This window comes from Buteo buteo, chromosome 9 (assembly GCF_964188355.1).
Source record: "Buteo buteo chromosome 9, bButBut1.hap1.1, whole genome shotgun sequence".
Taxonomy (NCBI): Eukaryota; Metazoa; Chordata; class Aves; order Accipitriformes; family Accipitridae; genus Buteo; species Buteo buteo.
The window spans coordinates 36,606,746-36,629,356 of NC_134179.1; the positions used below are offsets into that span (position 1 = coordinate 36,606,746).

At 40.0% G+C, this 22,611-nt stretch overlaps 1 protein-coding gene across 3 annotated transcripts in view; it reads right to left on the reverse strand.

The window, feature by feature from the left end:
* The window catches only part of AGPAT4 (1-acylglycerol-3-phosphate O-acyltransferase 4), a 75,356-nt gene that overhangs the window by 38,577 nt on the left and 14,168 nt on the right, over window positions 1-22,611 (reverse strand). The window contains exons 1-2 of one of the 3 annotated variants that reach the window (XM_075036087.1): window positions 19,762-19,896; window positions 11,064-11,136 (exon numbers count right to left, since the gene is read on the reverse strand). Coding sequence is in view for 1 of the 3 variants with exons in the window: in XM_075036086.1 (XP_074892187.1) it covers window positions 19,762-19,939 (178 nt within the window). In the remaining 2 variants the exon portion in view is untranslated. Of the gene's footprint in view, window positions 1-10,956; window positions 10,975-11,063; window positions 11,137-19,761; window positions 19,993-22,611 lie in introns of those variants that run through there. The other 2 variants (XM_075036086.1, XM_075036088.1) reach the window with 2 other exon arrangements.

The window sequence follows — 22,611 nt, forward strand, 5'->3', positions numbered from 1 at the left end:
GAACTAAACTAAAAAGTGCATCTATTTTTGATGTCTTTTGGTCAATCTGGATAAAAAAGGATCTCCCTGAAGTGTTTCTAAGGGCTAAAGCATTCAACACAAATTAATAAATTTTGTGGATGATACAAAGTCAGAACACACTTTAAGAATCAAATGACCTTGAGAGGCAAGGTAACAGAAATGGAATTAATTTTAATAGGACAGATCATTGTCTGATGCCTTGCAGAACTAATAAAATACAGCCTCATCATTTGGAAATGACAGAGGAGAGAGATATCTGGGAACATTAACTTGCCACTGAAATTTTCTGCCCTGTTCATATTATGCAGCTCTACAAAAGAAAAAGACAGCATTAGGATGTTTGTTCCTGGAGCGAAAGGGAATAGCGCATTGCACTACCGAGATAATCTCTGGGCCAGCACATCAGTACCAGACATCCATACTTAGGAAAGAAAAGCTGAAGCAAAGCAGATGCAGACCAGGGCTATCAGGATGACTGGAAAACAGAAAAGCTTGGCTCACTTGAGCTATCAAACAAATGCTGAAAGAGGATTGGGTTGCTCCCCACAAATATGGTTTAAGGATGCGGGAGGTTAACAGTGCAGAAAAAGAAACATTTAAGCTAAATGCCACTAGCACAAGAGCAATCGTGTCTGAAGTGACTGAAAATACAGGTATCTGATGTTCTGAAGCTGCTTCTCATTGCTTTGGCAGGTTAAAAATACGTAACAGCTTGATAAATTGAACAAGATTCATCTTAAAAAGAGTATATTATACTGCTGCTAGAAACAGTATGAATTTATTTCAATGATACAGGAACTCCTTTCTAGTCCTATTTCCTGTTATTAGGAAAAAAGTGAGATTTTTCCAAACAGACTGCATTATAGACCCATGTCTCCTCTCTTCCATCACTGCTCGAGAAACACACTGCAGAGCTATGCTACCACAGGCTGCAATGAGCATTCACTCAAGGAGGAAGCCAGTATCTTGCAGCAATATGCAAAAAAAACCTTTCTCAAAGGAGTTCTCAGCTGAAAACTCACCTTCCAGGGGGCTCAGATCTGAAAATTCAAGTATGCAAAAAAGCAAACGTGAACCAAGTTAATAGATATCATAGTCTTAACTTGTATTTATTCAATCACAATTGACTTCTTTGGCATAATGAATCATTAGTGTTTCCCTAACTATAGGGTGATCAACACTGTCCATACTTAGGACTCATACTTCCACTTAGAACAAAAGCCCACACACTCATGTGACTGGGTTTTTTTGCCATATGCATTGCTAATTTGTACTAATTTGTACTTAATTGTACTAACTGATAATCTAAAGATTAGGCTCTGAAGTGAATCTTTCATGTTTAATCCACATATTTAGGAAGGAAACCTATTTTCACATAATTTCTCTCCTTCTAGCATGTATTCTTACAACAGTCTTAATTTCTACATATAGCAAGTTTATCCTCTTTAGTTCCTAATCAAACAAAAATTTGGACTTGGGAAAGAAAGCATTTCAGAACAAAATGGTACAGCAAGAGAGAAAATCCTGTTATTTTTGTTGCTCTAAATCCATGCCTTCAACATTTTTATCCTGTATTTTCAGTTACCAACGAGAAAGGATGTGCATTTATCTCAGATAAAAATGACTGATGATAAAAAAGACTACCAGTTGCCATAGAAAGCAATCTCCAGCACAAATTGGAAGAAAAGTGAATTTGATTAGGAAACTGAGCAAAAAGTAATTTAAATCCTAAGAAAATCTGCAGTGCTTTTAAATAAAGCCTCTAGTTACTAACAGTTACATTTCATAGGGGTGTGAACACATAAAAAGAACAAGAAAACTATGGGTAATGGCATCTAAGGTTTCTGTATTTGCCAGTAATATTTGCGTTTGGCTTTTGATTTCAGATAACCAGCGCACTCATAAAGAAATACCCACATATTACCAGAAATAATATGCTACAAACAATTTATTTTTAGACTTAAGTCAAGGCAGATAATTTCTGCTTAGTCTTCTTATGCACAATGTATTCTATCTGAATTTCAGGACTGGAAACAAAAAGCTGACTGAGTACCTGTATTACATCATCAGAGTTAATGGTGAATAGCCATGGAACCTCTATCACTTTGAGAACACTGTTCAGAACAAAACCATTACTCATTTTTCACTTGCATTCCATGAATCCCCTGTCTCTGCCAGTAATCTTACAGCATCTCATCACGTGAGGTCTTGAGAGACAAGAACTATGTCCCGGTGCTTATTTTAGCTTCTTAATCCCTAACAGTGACTTTCACAAAGTGTTCTTTAAAGGGACAATAAGGTCAGAAACTACAAATCAAACAAACGGCTTTCATGAATTAAAAATAAAGTACTACAGATCAAATATACCTATCAGGTACACATAAAGCTGTGATTTTTGTAATGGGTGTAGTGTGTAACCCCTTGAAGTTATCCAAATATATAAAAATACAAAAATCCCCACTTTTTCTTACCAAAGAATATAATTCACATCAGAAATAGTACATTCTGTTAAGAAAGACATACACCCAAAGTATACAACAATATCACACCACAGGTAAGGACACCAGTGCCTCTCAAATCACATTGCTTGATTGTGCTTGCATTATTATTTCCTCAACACTTAAGTGCAGCAAGAAAGTTAGAAAACGAATCCACAGGAGGAACATGGCGACCTGCTCAGACAGCCTGCAGCTCGTGTGCTCCAGCAGATGGGGATGCGAAGATACCACTAATTGGCCTAACCTCTCACTGCTCAAACTGAAAAGGTGCCCACAAAAAAAAAAAAAAAAAAACTTACTGGCTTCCTGCTCTGTAGTCCCAGTGGCTCAATGTAATGCTGCAGAAATACTGTGCACAGAGGTAACCAGCTTCTTGCTTTTGCATGTCTGCTGCAACAGTATTGTACTCTTAGAATTATTTGAGTAATTTTCCTAGGAAACACAGGTTTAGCTTACATGATATATGGCAACCTTGCATAATGAACAGGCTCCGAATTTACTCTCTTCTATAAAGTTTCCGAAAAGACAGCCTCTGCCAGTTACAAAAGGCAGGCTGTGCTTCTCTGGTAACCCAAGACATTTTCCTATGCAATGCTTTGCAAATTATAAAAAGTAGCAGCCAGACATACCATTTCAAGTAGGTACAGGAGGAACAGCTGTTGCTTCTTTTAAAAGGTACAATCTGACTTGTCACAGCAGCAGCAAAATAAAGACCCATCATGCAAACAAGGTGTGCATGTGTCAGGAGTAGAGATATATCACGAGATCAGATGCATATGCGCTATTGATATTTCTTTCAACTTCATCACAAGTATTTCTAGCACAACAGAATCACAGAAAAAAACAGGAAAAACTTCAAGATTTAAGCAGGGGATACAATATTACACAAAGCGTATCAGGTATCAGAATTTTCTCCCATGACAAACTGATCAAAACTGTACAGAAATCCCAGAACAAAGAAGGCAGGCTATTCCAAGAGTCAGTGATTTCCTTGAACTTAGCTAGAGAATTCCTTTCTGAATTATCTTTACCACCTTTGTTGCCCCAATTTTCTCAAAATTAAAGATACACAGGACCCATGTGACTCACTGACTTGGATGCAGCATTTATCAGCTTGTAAGGTGATGAAGACAAAGTTATCCTCTTCCCATCCTCTAGGTCGTACACATTACTGTTTTACAACTGATTGAAATACTCCTCTTTAACTCATTGTCGTGGTTTAACCCCAGCCAGCAACTAAGCACCACGCAGCTGCTCACTCACTCCCCCCCCCACCCAGTGGGATGGGGGAGAAAATCGGGAAAAGAAGTAAAACTCATGGGTTGAGATAAGAACGGTTTAATAGAACAGAGAAGAAGAAACTAATAATGATAACAGTAATAAAATGACAACAGTAATAACAAAAGGATTGGAATATGCAAGTGATACACAATGCAATTGCTCACCACCTGCCAACTGACACCCAGCTAGTCCCCGAGCGGCGATCCCCCACCCCCACTCACCCCAGTTTATACACTAGATGTGACGTTCCATGGTATGGAATACCCTGTTGGCCAGTTTGGGTCAGCTGCCCTGGCTGTGTCCTGTGCCAACTTCTTGTGCCCCTCCAGCTTTCTCGCTCGCTGGGCATGAGAAGCTGAAAAATCCTTGACTATAGTCTAAACACTACTGAGCAACAACTGAAAACATCAGTGTTCTCAACATTCTTCGCATACTGAACTCAAAACATAGCACCGTACCAGCTACTAGGAAAACAGTTAACTCTATCCCAGCTGAAACCAGGACACTCATGCAGGCTGACATTTCTTCTTTGTATTAGAAAGACTTACAGCTTTCTAAGATCAACCCTTCTTGATGGACATCTGGACTTCTCACAGGACTTCAGCCACTTGAGATTAAGAGAAGCACAGTAATAGCACCCATTCTAACTGCTATATCAGAGCCATCAAGGGCAGACTGCAGAGTTAGGTTGCCAGCTGGCACTGTGCCTGAGGTCTTTGAGGTTCTGTGCAGGCCATTTGGATCGTCTCTAAAAGTCTTGCCTGAAAAGCTGGAAAGCGGAAAGCCAGTGCAAATAAACACTTTTTACCATTTGAATTTACCGACCTTATTAGAAGGCTTAGACAATAACCTCCTGAGTTATCAACACTGCTGCTTCAATGTCTTTGCAACAGCTTGCACCACAACAGAACAAAGGAGAAGGGACAGGAAGAGCCTAGAGGTACTCCAGTCCTCTCTCATTATGGGCCTGTTATTTGAAAACTCTGTAGTTTTTACCAGTTCAGATCTTTTTCCAACTGGAATTGCCATGTAACCTGATAGCAGTGGAAGAAGCAATGTCAGCAAGTTCAGCTGAAGGACAGAAATCACTCATGACCTAGGTTGCTGTGAGCATCATTCCTTTCAATTTTTTTCTGACTGCCAAGGGTGTAACTGAGAAGCTTGTGAAAAAAACAGCACAGGAGCAGAGGACAACACTCCAGTCAGATGGCATGCAAAGGCTCCTCCAACAGCCTGGCTCTGTAGGATGAAGCTTGCATGGAGGCTTCCACAAGGCAGAACTCAACCCAGAGTCCTCCAAATCCAGACATTGCAGCACATCAGATCACTCCTTGACACAGTACAGCAGTGGACCAAGCAAGCAGATCTTGAAGTTGAGCAACTAAGACTTTGATTTATAAACTTTGTGCAAGTGGTACATCCTCTTGCAGAGAAAGATGCACCGGAGGGACTAGAGCTTCTTCTACAGAGGGTCCAGATCAAGGGCCCAGCCCCAAACCTGAAGAGGAAGTCTTGCTCTGCTCTTAGCTAAGAAAAAAAGAGCTGAACAGCAAAGGAAAAAATCTAAAACAAGATTCAAAACTCTGTTTTAAAATACACTTTGATTTTCAAACCCGAGCTGGCCATTTATTAAAAAAAGCCCACACAACTCAATGAGGAATGTGGACAGGAAGCAGGGTTTCATCTAACATCCCTAGGTGGGGGGCACAGAGGGAGCCCTAGGCTGGCCACAGACCCTACTGCCATTGCTCACCTTTTAGATGTAGAGAGAAAGGCAGGGCATGCAGCGTACAGAAACAGTCCCCAGGCAAGTGTGCAAGGCAGTGTTCTTTTATAAAGCACAGGGCACGCACAGGCTGCTGAAAGCAGAGCTCACTGATAATTGCTCAAAGGCATGCTCTACGCAGAGGTAGCCTGTGACTGGCAAAGAATAGTATGCTAAAAGGAACACTTCCTAAGTGTGTCATTTGGAACATTAAGGTACCAACTACCAGTTTAAAGTAACAACCACCACCTCCTCCCAACACTTAAGTAATTTGTCAACATAACTTCAAGATAAAAATCACAGATTAGGAGAGAGTATGATATATTATGTACCTAAAAATCAAACCAACCAAACCAAAAAAGCCCATCCTACCCACCCCACCTGGTTCTGTAAACTGTAAGAATCGAATGCAACTTTAAGCTGAAACGTGACTTTTGCATTAGTCATAATTAAACTGGTTCCTGAAGACTGATGGCGCACAGATTTTTTTCCCCACCTTTCCGTGCCCCCTCCCCTCCCCCCAATATACACTGACATTTACTTAAGTTGACCAGATCCTCAACTGGCATAAAAATAATCCTCAACTGCAGTGTAGTCACCATGCTGAGTTACGCAAAATAAGGATTAGACTCATCATACCCATTACAAAGCTAAAGCTTTATCTGTGGTTTGATCTTCTTGGCAATTTAACCTCAATGCTTGCTTAGTCATAGAATTAAAACCTGCATGTACACATGCATGAACTGGCTAGTAATAAGTGAAAAATATATTGCTTTATTGAAACATTATGGCTTTAATTTTGAAGGCTGACATTACACAAGAATAGTTCTGGTGCTTGCTGTGCCTCAGCTCCATGAACACGATCCATTTCATTTTCTTACAGAACGAAGACAACTAACACTTTATTGATAAAAATTGTTTCACCCTTTTTGATGGAGTGTCATCAATGTTTTCTCAGATGAAACATACCAAATGAAATAAAGTACAGACAGTTTAATATGGTCAAGCTTGTGTTCCTGTAACACAGCCAAGCTGTAACTGCTTTGGGAACCAAGATCAGAATCAGATTTAATGCAAGATCTTAAATGCACAAGCCTTCAGCGTATCCTGAAAGTTAGAGTATTTCAGATCGTCATAGGGCCTAAGATAGGAACTGAGAACTTGTGATTCAAACCTGTAAATTAAGGCTTGCTTCTAGTATTTGAGCCAGCAGCTCTGATCTGGGCACGAGCCTTGCGCAGGACCCTTCCTGTTACTGCATGTGTACTGGGCACAGCACCTCACTTCCCAGCTTCCCCACAGCTCCCATTCCCATTCAAGTTTGACCAAATAGATTCTCTCCTTCTAACGTAACGCCCACAAAATGTAAACCACAATTTTTCTTCAGGTAAAAAAGAAATTTTAAGTCAGCATATGCATTCTTGAAACAAGAGGTTTCAATTTATGCTGCCTTCTCTAGCGCAGTCCTGAGCTAGAGGGGTGGAGGAATACAGAAACAAGTTTTGTTCATTGCTTTAGCCACTGTTCCTTTTAAACTATCTCCATGCTGAAAGTCAAAAGCAACCTTCCCTTCAGAAAAAACAGCTGCACACTTCAAACATTTCACTTCACAGCTTTTTTCTGACTTTTATCCCTACACAATCTGCGTACAAAACAGCTTCTTCTTTCCGAGTTACAGAGCATGGGGAACAAAGCCAGCCTCGCAAGTACAACGGGTCTAACACACATACAGATCTGCAGTAGTCAGTGTTTTGAAATGCTCTTTTCAAACTCTTTAGGGAAATTAATTATTTAACAGCCATGTGTCAGAGATATTTGTCTCACATTTGAAGGCTCCTCTTATCCTTCTTCCCCAAGGAATTTAGCAATACTCCTACATTTCAACAAACCAGCAGTTCCTCGTGGCAACAGGACCAGTCAGTGCAGATAACAATTAAGCAGGAATCTCCTCCTGCTCCTCTCTCCAGCTGGACTGTCCCCAAAGGCCAGCACATGACCCCTTGTTGAAGACCTAATGAGGCACTGAAGGGAGCAGCAGGAATGACCCTCTAATTGTAACACCAGAATTCAGTAAGAGTGCCCCTCCAGACAGACAAGTTGGTCCCATGGGTTTCTTCTACTAACAGTTATTTTTCTTATCTCAAGAAAGACATCCTACAAAAGTACCCACCTGCAACAGGCACTGCTCATATATGCAAACAGACAACCTTCCTATCCCTTTTTTGGTCTTCCCTGCGTAAAAATGTGATCATGATTACAGGACTTTTCTACAGCAACAGATCAATAACACAAACTGGAAATAAAGGACAGACTCCAGTATCCTGACTCTTACTCCTTGTATGAAGGTCAGAGACAGCATTATCATTCCCACCCCATTTGGGACAGAGTACTCAACAGTATTTTCAACCTTCTCATATTGTTCACAGGAACACCTTTGAAAAACAGTCCTGAAGATTACTACCACACTGCAATATCCTACATAACACAGGAAGAACCTAGCACACCACTGCTCTTAATAGAAGCCCAATTCCCATCTTTCCAACATAGAAAAAGAACTTTTCAAGGACTTACATGGCACATACATTGAGTAGCAGCACATACCAGGTCCTGTCTTTCCCATTAACTTTAAGTCACTAAGTCCAATAGTGTAACCCACACAGTTTGGGATGCTCCTGGGACATTGCTTGGCCTTCTGCTCACCTGCACTTGCACAATAGTCTATTTATCAACCATCATTTGCTTTCCACAGGAAGAAATCCATCACTTATTATCAGAATAAAGTCCATATCTCAAAGACTCATGGATCTGCCATTCCAGCCTCTCTAATTCTCACCTGAGGACTGCATGCACCTACAGGAATCTGCAAGCTATTGCCATACAGCTAAGGAAATTTAAATTACCTTTCAGGAAACCTTGAATTTTAGGCATGAATTAATGCAGATTTCTAGCACTGAGTCAGAGCCTATGAAGACAAAAGGAAGACAAACTCCGTAGTGAGCTTCAATCCAACCAGAAATTTTCTGAACTCTTAGCATTTAAAAAAATACTGAAAATATAGTGTCATACTAAAAGGAAAATGTACTGTGGTCTCAATTTTAAACTCTAGATAGACGAAGAACCTCTGGAAACTGAAGACGTATATTAGCTATTTTGCCTGTGTATCTTCCTCCTTTATGAGCACAAAAGGCAATACATGTTCAAATAATAAAACTTTAATTGATATATTTTGGTGGGTGGGACAACTCTGAAAAATTCAGCTGAGATCAGTTTGCATTCAATTTCTGAAAACAGAACCCAATTCAGCCAATGAAAGCACTTTTCTGAACACTGCAACATTAACATCCCCCTCCCTATCTTTTGCCTTTGTACAAAGAATAGCATTACAAGAGTCTACCACATCGGCCCTACAGAGAAATGGTCTGAGTTTGAAGGAAGTAACAGATTCTTTAGTCCTCTACAGCTAGCTTGCCAACATAGAGTCCTCAGCAAACTGCAGGGTACTAGCACATTGCACATCTCTAGATGAGAAACATATGAGCTAGGGGAAAAGCCTGAAAAATGTCAGAGAATAGTATTGAGTTTGTTTGCTTCAAGAAAAAAATAAAAAAATCCAATAAGGGTCTCCACAGCATTCAAGGGTGGTGCAGGAAAGGAGCTCCTTTATAGCAGCAAAGCTATATTAATGAGAGTCCCTGTCAAAAGTCTCACAGCTGCAGAACTCCCACGCTTTCCCAAAAACCAAGGGCAAGCTTCTTTAGAAGTGACAGCGAGAAATTAAGTCTGTACAATCACTCTCTATATTTCCTTACCTAACACAGGCAGCAGATACATTCATTCATCAAAATCTTTCATCAGCAGTACATATTGATTCCTGGATTTTTTTGTTTTAGCAGAGCCACATAAGTACCAATGAGCAGTAAGAAATTTATGTACAATGGAAAACCCCTCCTGTATTAGAAGGCTCACTTGTTTTTTGACTTTCAAAGAAAACACCACACTCAGAGATGCAGTATACTGGAGATTCAATTTAGAAACACAGCTAAGTGAACTGATAATCAGACTGAAGTGTACTTCCCGCTTCTTTAACACCATGAGAGAAAGGAAATGTTAGTTATTGACACTGCAATGCAATTTGCCTGAGTACAGAAAAAGCACACAGATATAAAATACTAATAAAAGTGGGCTAACAGAAGAGCAAAACAATCTACCCACAAACAATTGCACTGTAATCTCTTTGTGGTTTCTTACATTGTTTCGAATATTATTTCGGCAAGGACCAAAATGAGTCTGGCAAAATGGTAACTGCCTCTCCAAAACCAGGAAAATGAAAGAATTGTTTTGCATACATTTCCATTTGGTTTCTTATCCAGAGTTAAAGGATTTCTACTTCTGAACATGGTGTTGGAAGAAACATGTTTAAGCATAGACTACACCAAGATGGATGCAAAGGAAATTCAGCAACATACATTTAGATTGCCCAACAAGACCCTGCTACCTTGCAACAGTCTCCAAAGTGAGAAAACAACATAATCCTCAAGTAAGAAGCCTTACCCTGCAGGTTGCAAACAAGTCACAGGAAATAACCACCTGAGGAGTACCAAGCATGTACACTCAGAAGCTCTTTCCTTTCAACTGTCACACTGAAAAACCTCAAGTACCTGCTGAAAGGAAATATTGCTTCCTACCAGTTTGGAAATCCTCCTGCAGACAGTTAGTCAGACACCAGATACTTTTACTGAACCAGCTGCTGAAATCCTTCCTGCAGTAGGAGCTGGAAAACCTGCTCCACAACAACTTGCTACTATGTGACTTACATGCTTTTGGGAGAGGGAGAATCACCTAGGTAAACACTTTTAGTGGTGCACATTGCTCAAAAGGGAGCAGGGAGGCAGAAGATGTAGCCAACCAATAGCAAATGAGACAAGACACACTGCACCTCACTTGGTGCAAACACAAGAGACCAAACATGGAAGTATTCAAAATTACCCCAGTAGTTCTGCCTATGAAGGTAGTGTTCTTCCCCAGACAGAGTTGGATTACTGCTAGTTTGTATTTGCTTGTAAGTGGTGATGGTGATCAATGAGCTACTCTCTGCATCTTTGCAGGAAGCTTACACAGGATCAAGAGGCTATACTTCAGATTTAGTATCATTTCAGCAATTAAAATCAGCCCTATAGCTAAAATGGGGTTTCTACAAATATGCAATGTCTCTTAAGAATTTGATCCTCTGATTGTGATATTCACCTTTAATGAATAAACAACTGTAGCACCAAACTCATACAAACATTAATGTCTTCATATTCTGTGCTATAACTTGGAACATTAGATATTAGGTTCCTCAGTTATGTCATGTCAGATGTAAGTACTTTCATACAAATACTCCAGATTTACCCCAGTTCAGGAATCTAGGAAGCTTGCTGGCCAGATCTAATCCTTAGCAAGAGGTGCTAGAAATTTTGTGATGTGAGATGCCAGACACCAAACAGAATGTGGTTCACCTTCTATTGCTTCCCTGCCATCCCTCTCTCCAGTCTGCAGGCTATCACCATCACCCTTCTTCAGATCAGGAATCTGAGGCAAAAAAAAAAAAAGAAAATGAAGACAAGCAACCTCTACAAAGGCTCCAGCAACAGCAAAATAATATCAATGATAGTGAAGATGCTCTTTTTATTAAAGATCAGACTAAGTGCCTTTCTAGCTCTTCATCAGTCTTGGATAGAAAGCATCAGAACCAAAAGTTTTTTTCACATCCATTTTCCCAGAAAGCTATCCCTTTCTCCTAAACTAAGAGCTGGTAATAACAGACCATATCCATTTTAGGTTGAATTAGGAATTCTGCTAAAGGTCATGCACAGATGTCATTCAATCACACTTTCATGAACAGAACAGCACTACACTCACACAGCATGCCTGCAATCAGCATACAGTCTTGGCTGATCCACTAAAGCTCACTGTCAATATCTGAACCACCATGAAAACTGGATAACGATGCCTGCAAGTGGCATAAAATGAGAGGGACTGAAATGTTATTAGTTGATACAGAAAGTTAATGGCAGTAGGGAAAATATGGAGGCATTTGCTAGGCACTGCAGAGGACTTACAGAGATGAATATAATTCCGCTAACACAATCTGGAAAAAAGGGAGTTCAAGCTGTGATGGATGCAGAGAACAAACACATTCTCTTACTCTACTAGCAAAATAATGGAGAACCTGCTGCAGTGACTGGCTCCTTCAGTCTTTCCAAATTAGAGAAGTTCAAGGTTTGGTCTCAGCGGGGAACTGTACAGATAACCAGCAGCACTGCCACAAGTACATAACAGGTATTAAAGGGTATTAGGAAGCAGGCTAGAGGAAGGCATTAACAAATTAGAGTAGATGATACTTTAGATTAGATATTTCTACTCTAACAAAATATCTACATTGTCAAAGCGAAGCAAACTAATAGTTTTTGAGTGCAAAACTCATTTCAGCATGATAGAGATCTACCTCTACCCTTTGGAAGGCTTCAAAAGGGAAATCAACCATAAGAGCAAATACGATCTACCAGAAAGAAACTGTGTATGCTCATATGTGGCCATGCACACACAAGCTTGCGGGATAATAATTCAGACAACTCAACAGTAGTATACTGAGGCACATGCCATCATATGACAAGAGAATCCTCAGCAGCAAAAAAACATTTCAAAATCCCATCCACAAACAAAAATGGTGTGATCTCCCCGCTACCCCTAAAATGGATCCTGACTGACTTTATGAATGTCATTATACAGCCTATCACTTGAAGAGTCAAGCGGTTCATATTTCAGTATTATGGCATACTTCTCAGTCTACTTTCCAGCCTACCGCCCCTAGAATAAGACTCAGACCCCAGAATGAAGCAGGCAAGAGCACTGTGGAAAACACACGAATACAGGCTGCACTGTACTTCATAGCTTGAAACATTTAATCTACTGATCTCTCAGCATTATTTTGTGAACGAATAGTGATACATTTTGTTTACTAACAGACATGTTGTCAGGAGAGGTACAATCTAGAGAGGTCTTTGCGAAACTGCTGACTACTGGTATGTTTTGGGCAAACAAAAACAAAACCTTGAAGTCATAAAATTTAGATACACAGACTGTTTAAAATTGGAGCTTAGTTTTGCCCCACACTGATGGAATTATTTACTTTTAAACACTAAAAGGCAATCTAGCTGTAGAAGCTAACAATATACTGCTACAGAGTTCATAACTTGTCACATATTATTTTTAAATTAGAGGAATACCTCCTGCTGCCCCTGCTTTGATGGCTTCAGTAAATCAGATACTACTTTCTCACATTCTATTGTCCTTGCTAACAACAAGAGGTGAGATCACTCCTGTCACTTTGCTCATTTTTCACTAGATCTTTTTTATGATGCAGTGCTAAGTATGTTACTACATTACTTATATGGAAGGGAAGACAAAGCAAGTTAGAAAATTAAACACTACCATACAATGACATATATACACTCTTCTCTGCTCTAAGAATATTTTATATTTAACAAAATCTGTCACACATGATACACCCTTATGAATTTAATTTTTGAGAGCAAAAGAATCCAAAGATTCAATGACATTCATCAATCTAACAAAAGTAGATTTTAGAGAAAGCTAATCATCTACCTTATTGTATGCAGCTCAATGATTAACACTGATGATTGGAACTTACAAGCAGGATACCCCCCCAGTCTGACATGTAAACCCCTACTTTAGATTTGCAGGGAACACAGGAAGAAACCTAAGACTACATTACAGAAAAGAGGTATGGTAATGGTTTGTCTAGAGATACCCAAGGTAGCCCGAGTGCTGAGAATAAAATTGCCACAACAGCATGGAGCTTGATGCAGGCTGCAACAAACACCTCACCACCCAGGTAGGTACTTGGGCACCCACTTACTCAGATCTCTGCACTACCATAACTATCCTGCCCTCAGTAACATAGCTTATCTGCATTAAAACTAACATGGGCATTTCCTTAGTACACTCTATTTCTACAGTCATCCCCATGGCATGGCTTGAGGGAAAACAAGAAGGCTAAGGTGATGGTTTAGCTCTCCAAAGGTTCAAATCAACATTTTCTCTTTGCCTGACTATCAAATCTGGCCTCCAGTTTTCCCTTAGTATTTGTTGCAAACTTTTCAGCCTTCGCCAGTGGCTTCGTATGAGTGTGGTGTGTGGAACCAAGATAACAAAGGCTTATATGGAAAAGTAGCACTTGAGAAAAAGTCATTTTGCACACATTACTCAAAACAACTTTGCAAACAGGCTAAGAAAGCAGTCCTAAGTGCCCTATGAAAGCTCTTTGCTACATCTACGTTGACAAGCATAACTCAATTTGTTTATAAATAAAACACTACAGGATTATATTAAGGACGCTGTGGCATACTTCGAACAACAGCAGACTGCTTCCTCTGCAGTGTGAGATGGCAACAGAGGGAAGTGGAGGAAGAAGAAAGCCCTGTCTCTCCAGGGCCCTCTTGCTTCCCACCCCTTCCCACCTACTCAACTGCACCGGAGGAGAGAGTTCTTCTTTCTGCCCCAGCACCACCTTGGTATGAACAACAACCAAAATGGCCAAGGGCTCCTCTGAACTCCAAGGGGACAGTGGGTTACAACCAGGGAAACAAAACAAACTTGAGGATTAACATGGCCCCAATACTGCCCCAGAGCCCTGTTTGGATGCCCTTTTCTCACATTGCAAAGCCTATAGCTGTACATGGAAGGAATTAGTTTTACTGTCTCGTAACAGCTAGCCAAGACGATGAACTTAAAACAGTTCTCAATTTCCTCTGGTTTTGTTTCTAGAAAGCTTAGTCATAAGAAGAATCAGTTTCCATCTTGGTTTTGCTGCAGTCAATGAGCAGGCATCAGGGTGCCTCTTTCCATTCAGAGAAGGGCCTTTCCTCAGAGGGATTTACAAACTGCAGTCTACATAGTGTAACTTTACCCAGAGGTGTAATAACAGCCCTTTCATAGCACAAGAATAGGTATTAGTACTACTATAATTTATTTATGAAGGCAGATTAGAAGCTAAATTGGTTGCTTTTAAAGCCCTTATGCACCTGTCCCCACAACTGTGTCATTGTTGGCAGATCTTTTGTTTATGCAAAGTTCACCTTGTGCAGAGAGTCAGCGGGAGGCCAGTTTGCCACTCACCCTGGGAGCACAAGGTGGGTTTCAGCACAAGGGGAAGCTAATTTGCCCCCAACACAGTGGCAGCAAGAGGACAAGTTATCAACCACTGCTCCACTCACAGGCAAAATACCTTCCCGAGTAAATACACCCAGCACCACTAAAGAAGCCATTTGTCCTGTACGTGTTGTGTCCCATTCTCACAGTCTTAGCACATGGCAGAGTTATGTCCCAAATAGCCCGCAGGAGCCCAGCAAGCTCTCCTCACCCCGGGGTAGCACTGCACCAGCCTACCAAGCACAAAGTGGTTCAGGAAGTACAAACCACTTTCCCACTGCCCCAGCAAGCTATGCAGCCATCTGCACACATGGCACTAATACCCAAGACACCCTGTATGTGTTTGGCCAACTTTACGAGCTAGTGCAAAAAAGCTGTGTGTACCATTTGTGGTGGTTTGCTGTCCTCAGATAAAGGGCAAGAGGAAGATGTATTCCCACCTCTTCCAATTCAGGCACAAACAGCATCCATGAGAACTGTGATGTATTCCACACTAAGTGCTTTCTTCCTTGGCATACATCTTGGCTCTCAGTTCTCTGGAAAAAGAGACTGAGGACAAGATGTCCTTAAATTATTTAAAAATAAAAAATAAGATTGACTGCTTGCCCAGCCTTTGTTCTAATGCCATCTTGCAAGCACATTTATTTTTAAAATTTTTATTGTTGCCACCTTGTAGGGTTTTGCAGTGTTCAATTTCCTTTTTAGAGGTGCACTATCAGGGTTGTCATTTTACAAAAGGGGGATTAACAGGCAGTTGAACCAGTCACTGAACATACACTTGGAGCCAGAAAATACTTTCTGAAAGTTAGAAGCCCAAAGGCTTTGGGTTTTTGTTTTGGTTTGGGGTTTTTTCTTTTGTTTTGTTTCTTTAAACTCAAAACACAACAGAGGGTGTGTAACCCTTACTAGTCTTTTAGCTCATTTCGAGACCAACACAGACAAAAGTCTGTTCAAACTGAATGTTCACTCTCCACAACTAATACTCTTCAGTAAAGGTTAAGATATACAGATGAAAGAGGACTAGAACTAACCATTACCTTGCAGATATTTGTGAAATGGGATAATGGGATCAAACAGGAAGAGTTTATTCATAGTAAAACGTGAAAAGTATCTTGGAGATATAAAAGCAACCCAAACTGCAATCTGGCTAACTCACGCTGTGGGGAGCAGGAGACTCGAGCTGAACAAGACTTGCAATCTGCAATTAAAGAACATTTACCCAATTCAAATTTCATAAAATGCCATGGCAGAAAAATTGGCAGTTTATCAAAGCCAATTATTTTTTTGTTTGCAACACTGTCATTAGAAAGTTCTCCCCAATGCTAATCTATAATGAAGCAGGTCAGTAGAGAAGCTAAACTCACCCTACCTGACCAACCCAGATTCACAACTGGTTTGAAGAAAAACAACTTCTCAACACCAATTATTGAAGGTAACTTGTTGTGTGCCATTACATCTGCTCTTTTCCATTAAAAGCAAGTTGTTGCTCTAGTTAATCCTTTCCACTGTAAAATCAAACTGGAAAGCAGGTTTCCACCTCTTCTCAAACTTGCATTGACGAAGAGAAGTTTGTAGTCTATAGCTTTAGCCTGCTGGGTTGTCAGTAGTTACGGTGAGAAGCTATAGTGCTGTTGTCACACTCACAGTAGAGAAGTAGCAGCTCACACAGCTACATGTCCTCAACTACCAAAACACAGTTACTCCATACAGCCATTTTATGGTATGAAGCTGGTGAGCGGTCTAGAGCACAAGTCTTACGAGGAGCGGCTGAGGTAACTGGGGTTGTTTAGCCTGGAGAAAAGGAGGCTGAGGGGAGACCTTAGTGCTCTCTACAACTACCTGAAAGGAGGCTGTAGCAAGGTGGGGGTCAGTCTCTTCACCCATGTAACAAGTGATAGGATGAGAGGAAAGGGCCTGAAGTTGCACCAGGGGAGGTTTAGATTGGACATTAGGAAAAATTTCTTCACTGAAAGGGTTCTCAAGCATTGGAACAGGCTGCCCAGGGAAGTGGTGGAGTCACCATCCCTGGAGGTATTTAAAAGACTTGCAGATATGGCGCTTAGGGACATGGTTTAGTGGTGGACTTGGCGGTGCTAGGTTAGTGGTTGGACTCAATGATCTTAAAGGTCCTTTCCAACCTAAATGATTCTATGACTCTATGAATACTTTTACTTGAGCTAGTCTAGCTTGATTCATGTGAACAGATAAGCACCCCCAACTCAAGCTGGGCCACTGAAGTGAGGACAAGTCATTAATCACAATAGCAGTTTAGCTTCCCATATGCAGTATGACAGCAGACGTTGCACATGAAGAAGTGAGAATATTCTATGTTTTTATATTAGAAAGGAGATAGGAAAAAAAAGGGTAGAAGAAAACTCCACCACTACTTGAAATACAAAAAAACTTTCCCACAGAGCATAGTGTCAAAGATGAAATGCTCTCCCCTGATTTTATGGAATCATTTATCTCTACTTTTGACATCAAATAGAAACTGACTGAACTTGCAAGATCTAAAGGCAGCTGCTGCTTTCATTCCATTCTTAAGTTAAATCATGCCCGCTCTATTTCACTCTTTTGTTGACTTGGTGACTCAGGCTGTACAAGCCACTCAAAGCAACATACGGTTGTCACCATTGCAAAGCACATGCCTCTTTACATTCTCCAAGGGTAAGCTTCATTATCTCAAAGTGTAGGCTGTTCCCATAACTTTCATCAGACCCATACAGACCCAACTTAAGTTATTTATTAGTCAGCACACAAATGGCCCCCAAAAGGCATTATCTTACATATACACTACTACGAAAACACATTTGTTTTAACTGGTCTGCTGCATTCTTCAGTTCTTCCAAATACTTTTTTTAATTAACCATCATTTTCCGCTTTTCAAAAATCACTCAGGTACGGTTGACTCATATCAAGTGCTAGCTTGCTCTGTTGTAAAACTAAAATAACTGTCTTTAACCTAGAGACAGTTTGTTCTGAGCATGATTGGGCAAAAACCTTACGACCTTTTCCAGCAGTGTCAGCACTGAAGACTAGATCAGCAACCCTGAGTACAAAGCCATCTGCCCAACCAAGGACAAGCATGCAGTATTACTTGCTCTTACACAGTGGCCAGCCCCCAGTATAGATGAGACTAGATCGAGGGCAGCTAAAGGATTCACTCTGGAGACTCTAGAGTAGCTGATGTCTCTGCACTAAGTAGCCAATGGGGCAGAAGGCATTGCATGAAAAACAATAATAATATACCTATATATACCTGTATACAGCTGTACAGTATCTTCTACATTCCATGACTTCAAACATACACTATGCTACAAGGAAAAAGGTAAAAAACTGGCCATATTCATGCCACTGTTCGTACATACAAATGAATAGTACTTGTGAACTCACTACTCCAGGAACGTACACACGGACAGCAAAAATGAATTTTTTAAGCAGGAGCATCCTCTCTTTATTACAGAAATAATACAACAGCACCCCCAATTTATTTGGGCCTATCCATGCTGACGCAGCTTTGAAATTTAAGTCAAAAGTATGTTTTAAAAAAATGCTTTGAATAGTTGCACATCAGAATCACTGATGAGAGACAGATAATCCCTAGTGGCCTCCAACTTGAGGCATGTGGCAGATTTCTCCCTCAAGCAGTTCATTATGAATACTAACAATGCTTTCGTTTTTCAGGTTCCTAGTAGCAGAACAGGTGACCTGAAGGAAACCATTTTGCTGCATTTCTGCAGCACAATTCTTAAACACTGCGTTGGAGGGCTGTTTTCCCCAGTATGATTTCATCCATAACTCACTCGGCATTGACAGTGACATCACATTTGAAAAATCTTCAGAGAGCCTCAAAAGGCATGCACTTTGCAACAGTTTCATTTTTAGAAAGTACTTTTGAGTTTCAGAAAGGTCCAGGGAAATCTCTCTGGAAGGTGGACACGCAACAGCACACTCCCAGCTACTGAACACAGGCACATTACTGTATTTTTTTAACAGCTTCTGTGGAGAATGCTCTCTGCTGTAAGTTGACAGCAATTATGCAGAAGTCAGAAGTTGCCCTACAATAAATCAGTGCTGAAACTACAGTCATAGCTCTTTAAAAACAAATATATAAGCAGACCGATAATACCAAGAAAACTACATATGCTCTGATAATCCACTGTTGACAGGTGGAGATTCTACCAACCTCCTACTAACAAAAAAGAAATGAATGGATATAGGTCTCATTCACTCCACTGGAACTACCTGTTTAGTCAAGAGTCAGTGAATTGTTACGTCTCCCAGCAGTTACAAATGTGTGGTCTTTCTATGACTAACATCCTGAGCTTATGCTCCCATCTCCCCCAGAAAATAAAAATAATTGCAACCCCCACTTCTTCCAATGCTTACAGGCTACCTGCTGTATTCTACATTATAACTATATGCATATACTGAAAACATACAGACACAGCTTAAGTCTGAAATGCCTGTTCAAAGAAACAACACTTTACAACTGGCTTAAGAAAGAAGCACATGGAATCAAAGATTTTTTCCTTTTTTTACTGTTATTTCCCAGTCCTGAACAGTATTTTTGCACATGAAAACTTAAACCAAGATCATAAACAAAGTCATGCATGATAAAAAGATTGAAAGCATTATTGGAAGTGACTTGTTAACACTGTAAGCCTACATATAATGCATCTCAGCAAGTTCAGCTATTATGTGGTCAATATTTCTCATTTGGCTTAATGGAACATGATGGATAGCCAAATGAGAGGCATTCTTTCTTCAACATCCTGAGTCAAGCAAGTATCCCAATATAAAAGTGCAAAACATGTCAGTAGAACAGGACATTTCAATAAAGCAGACATCTCTTCACACAAATGCAATAGGAAGCAGTAATGACCTTTATATAGGTTACTTTGAAATCTCTTTCAGAACTTTTCTAGCAATTTCCTCAAGACAAAATATGAAAATACTTTAAAAACCAAAATTAAATCTTACGGCTTGAAATGCAGTAAGCCAGCCTGCAGTTGATCCTCCTGAACAGTTGCTTGTTGATTGGCCAAAGTATAAGTGTAAGGAGTTGAATGAAGTTAATGATCAGTCCTGACACTATAAATATGTAGCAGATCAGAAGGTGGCAAATGAATTGAGACTTCAGAAAGCCAACGATGTCCATGATTTGCTGAGAAAGCAAGAGGGTACCTTCAGACCCAAAATTCAGAAGACAACCTGCAAAACCAAACAGTATTAGTGGTTACAGAGTGCATTTATTTCTATAAACAGACTGTTAATACAGACTTCCTGTTTTACACTTCAATACACTAAAATAAAAGTTAATTCTATTGTAGAAAAAGGCTTGACAACAACATTTGCAAAAGTAAGCATGGAAAGAGAATACCATATTTCTGAATCAATTTACATTTAGATTTGGAAACAAATTTTCACATTTCAGTCCTCATTCTGCAAAACCCATGAGCATATGACTCCTTTCCATGGGCTCCAATACTCCTCTATCTGGTCTTCGTTGATAAAGTATGAGCAAAATAATCCATTTATATTTTGATTTGAATTGTCTGTACTTCATAAGACATACACTATGGCCCCTGTTATCTTCAAGAGCAGCTCCAAAGTAAACACAAGCTTCAGAGCTTTATGATAGAAGTTGTGCCTTCCTCTACAGGCTATGCCAGCCATGGTCCCCAACCAAGAGGTAGTAGCAGCCCCTTAATTCTAGCTTTATTGGCTTTTTCCCTTGTCACATTCAAATATCAGTTGATTTTGGCAAGAGAATAAAAGCTTGGCTATGCACAATACACACAATTTGTTCAATTATTCCTTGACACTGTAATTCTGTCAGTTATACTCCATAAGCCCAAAAAGGAAACATCAATAACAGTACTAACCTATGACCCAGCCGTGTTTCCAGAAAAAAATCAACTCTTAGGTTACTTAAGACATGTTTGTATAATTTTGGAAAGGACCAGTCCAATCTTAGCAGCTGAGCAGTCAGAGGAAGTGTCCTCTGCCAAGTATTCTGGCCTACCAAATACCGTATTGACCTCCCCTCACCATCACTACCACCAACGCTAGTCTCATTTGTTAAGAGAAAACATATGAAGACATGATCTCTCAGTAAACAACACCCCAGTATTTTGAATACAGTTAAGCAGGAGGTGCTGCCATCCTGTTCCATTCCAACATGTTTCTCCCTCCGAGGCGTAGGAGAGTTTGCCCAGGGAGGAAGCCCTGAGACAATATTTCTGAATGTGCCAGTCATAGGCAATAACAAAACGGCAGCTGTCAGCATCCCAGGGAATTAACTGATGAAAAAAATCTTTATGCCTATCCTTTTAGTTTATATGAGACCCCATTATGTGAGGCACTGAGTCTAGATCAGCGTCCTGAAACATTTGTTTTACTGCCCTTGCTGACTATGCTTACCACAGCAAAGAGCACGCACAAGAATTGCTGCAAAACGATAGGAAGTTATTTACCCAGGTTTTCAACCACAAGGAAGATGAAGAAAAACTTAAGAAAGAGAATCTGTATTGTTGTATAATTTATATAAAGAATTTATGGCAGTCCCAAGCCTATTATTAGCAGACAAAATGTGCCCTTTGTGAATCACAGACTTTGTTCCCTTTATCTTGCTGTACTATTCAGCACCAAAGCAGACACCATCTGTAGCTCAGAATGGCAGAACAGGCCTCTGTTCATTGTAGTAACTACTGTCATGACACTTGCAAAAAGCTTTTCCAGCTTTAACCAACCATTCTATTAAAGATACGTTTCTGAGGGTGGCAGACAATTTATTAGCATGGGCTTTGACCAAAGGCTTTGTTTTTGTTGAAGGCTAAGTAGACTAAGAAATGTTGTTGAGTAGGAACCATTGCAACGGTACATGCCCCAGCCCCTCCATCGTACACTCTGGAGAGAGAGCCAAACGCTTTACAAAAAAAAAAAAAAGCAAACCCAAGTTTTCAATAAGTTTACAGTGAAAGATACAAGATTTCACTTCCCTAATTCAGACTACTGTACTTCACCAAGTAGCAGGATTAGAGCACTTCTTTAAAACAGTCAGAATGGAAGCAACCGATTACTTACAAGTGGGTGGCTTAAAAGACTGTGCAGTGTCCAAAACCCCAATGACTGGGTTTATCCTACCGTCCTTGGTTAAAACTGATCAAAAGTTTTTTGTGCTAGCTGGCCTGTTTAATTCCATGCCACAGAATCACTCTAATCTAATGTAATTCCCAGAGATCAATAAGGGACTGGGTCAAAAAAAATCCATATATAAAATAAGATTAAAGCACTGTCTACTTACAGTGGAGACCTGAAAATTCACTATTTGATATAATCAACAGAAATCTACCGTACTAAGCAGTTGATCGACAGACTTGTGACTAGAAGAATTCATCAGAACATTAGTGCACCAATTTATTTTTTTTCATTGTAATAGTAGTCAAACTGGGTTACAATGTTATGTTTATGTGAATCATTTACTTCATACTGGGTCTTTAAAACAAAACTTCACAGGATTAAAATAAACAAAGATGAGATGACCCTGATAAAACATAATACTGCCTTACAATTTTATGAAGCCACAATGGAATGTTTGCAAGTAGTTTATTCCTTGCTTTCATAGCTCAGTCATCAAATTTCAATTCTGTAAAGCTTCTAAGACATGTTTTAAGGGCAAGCGAAGTCTACTTAAGCAGTACCACCGAAATGCATCTAACCTAACTTGCTTGCAAAAGGAACAAGAAATTAGAACCACTGCTTAAATTTTGCTTTTCTGAAAAGTAGGGAGTCTACAGAGATTAATTTTCTTTTCTGATTAAATGCAAG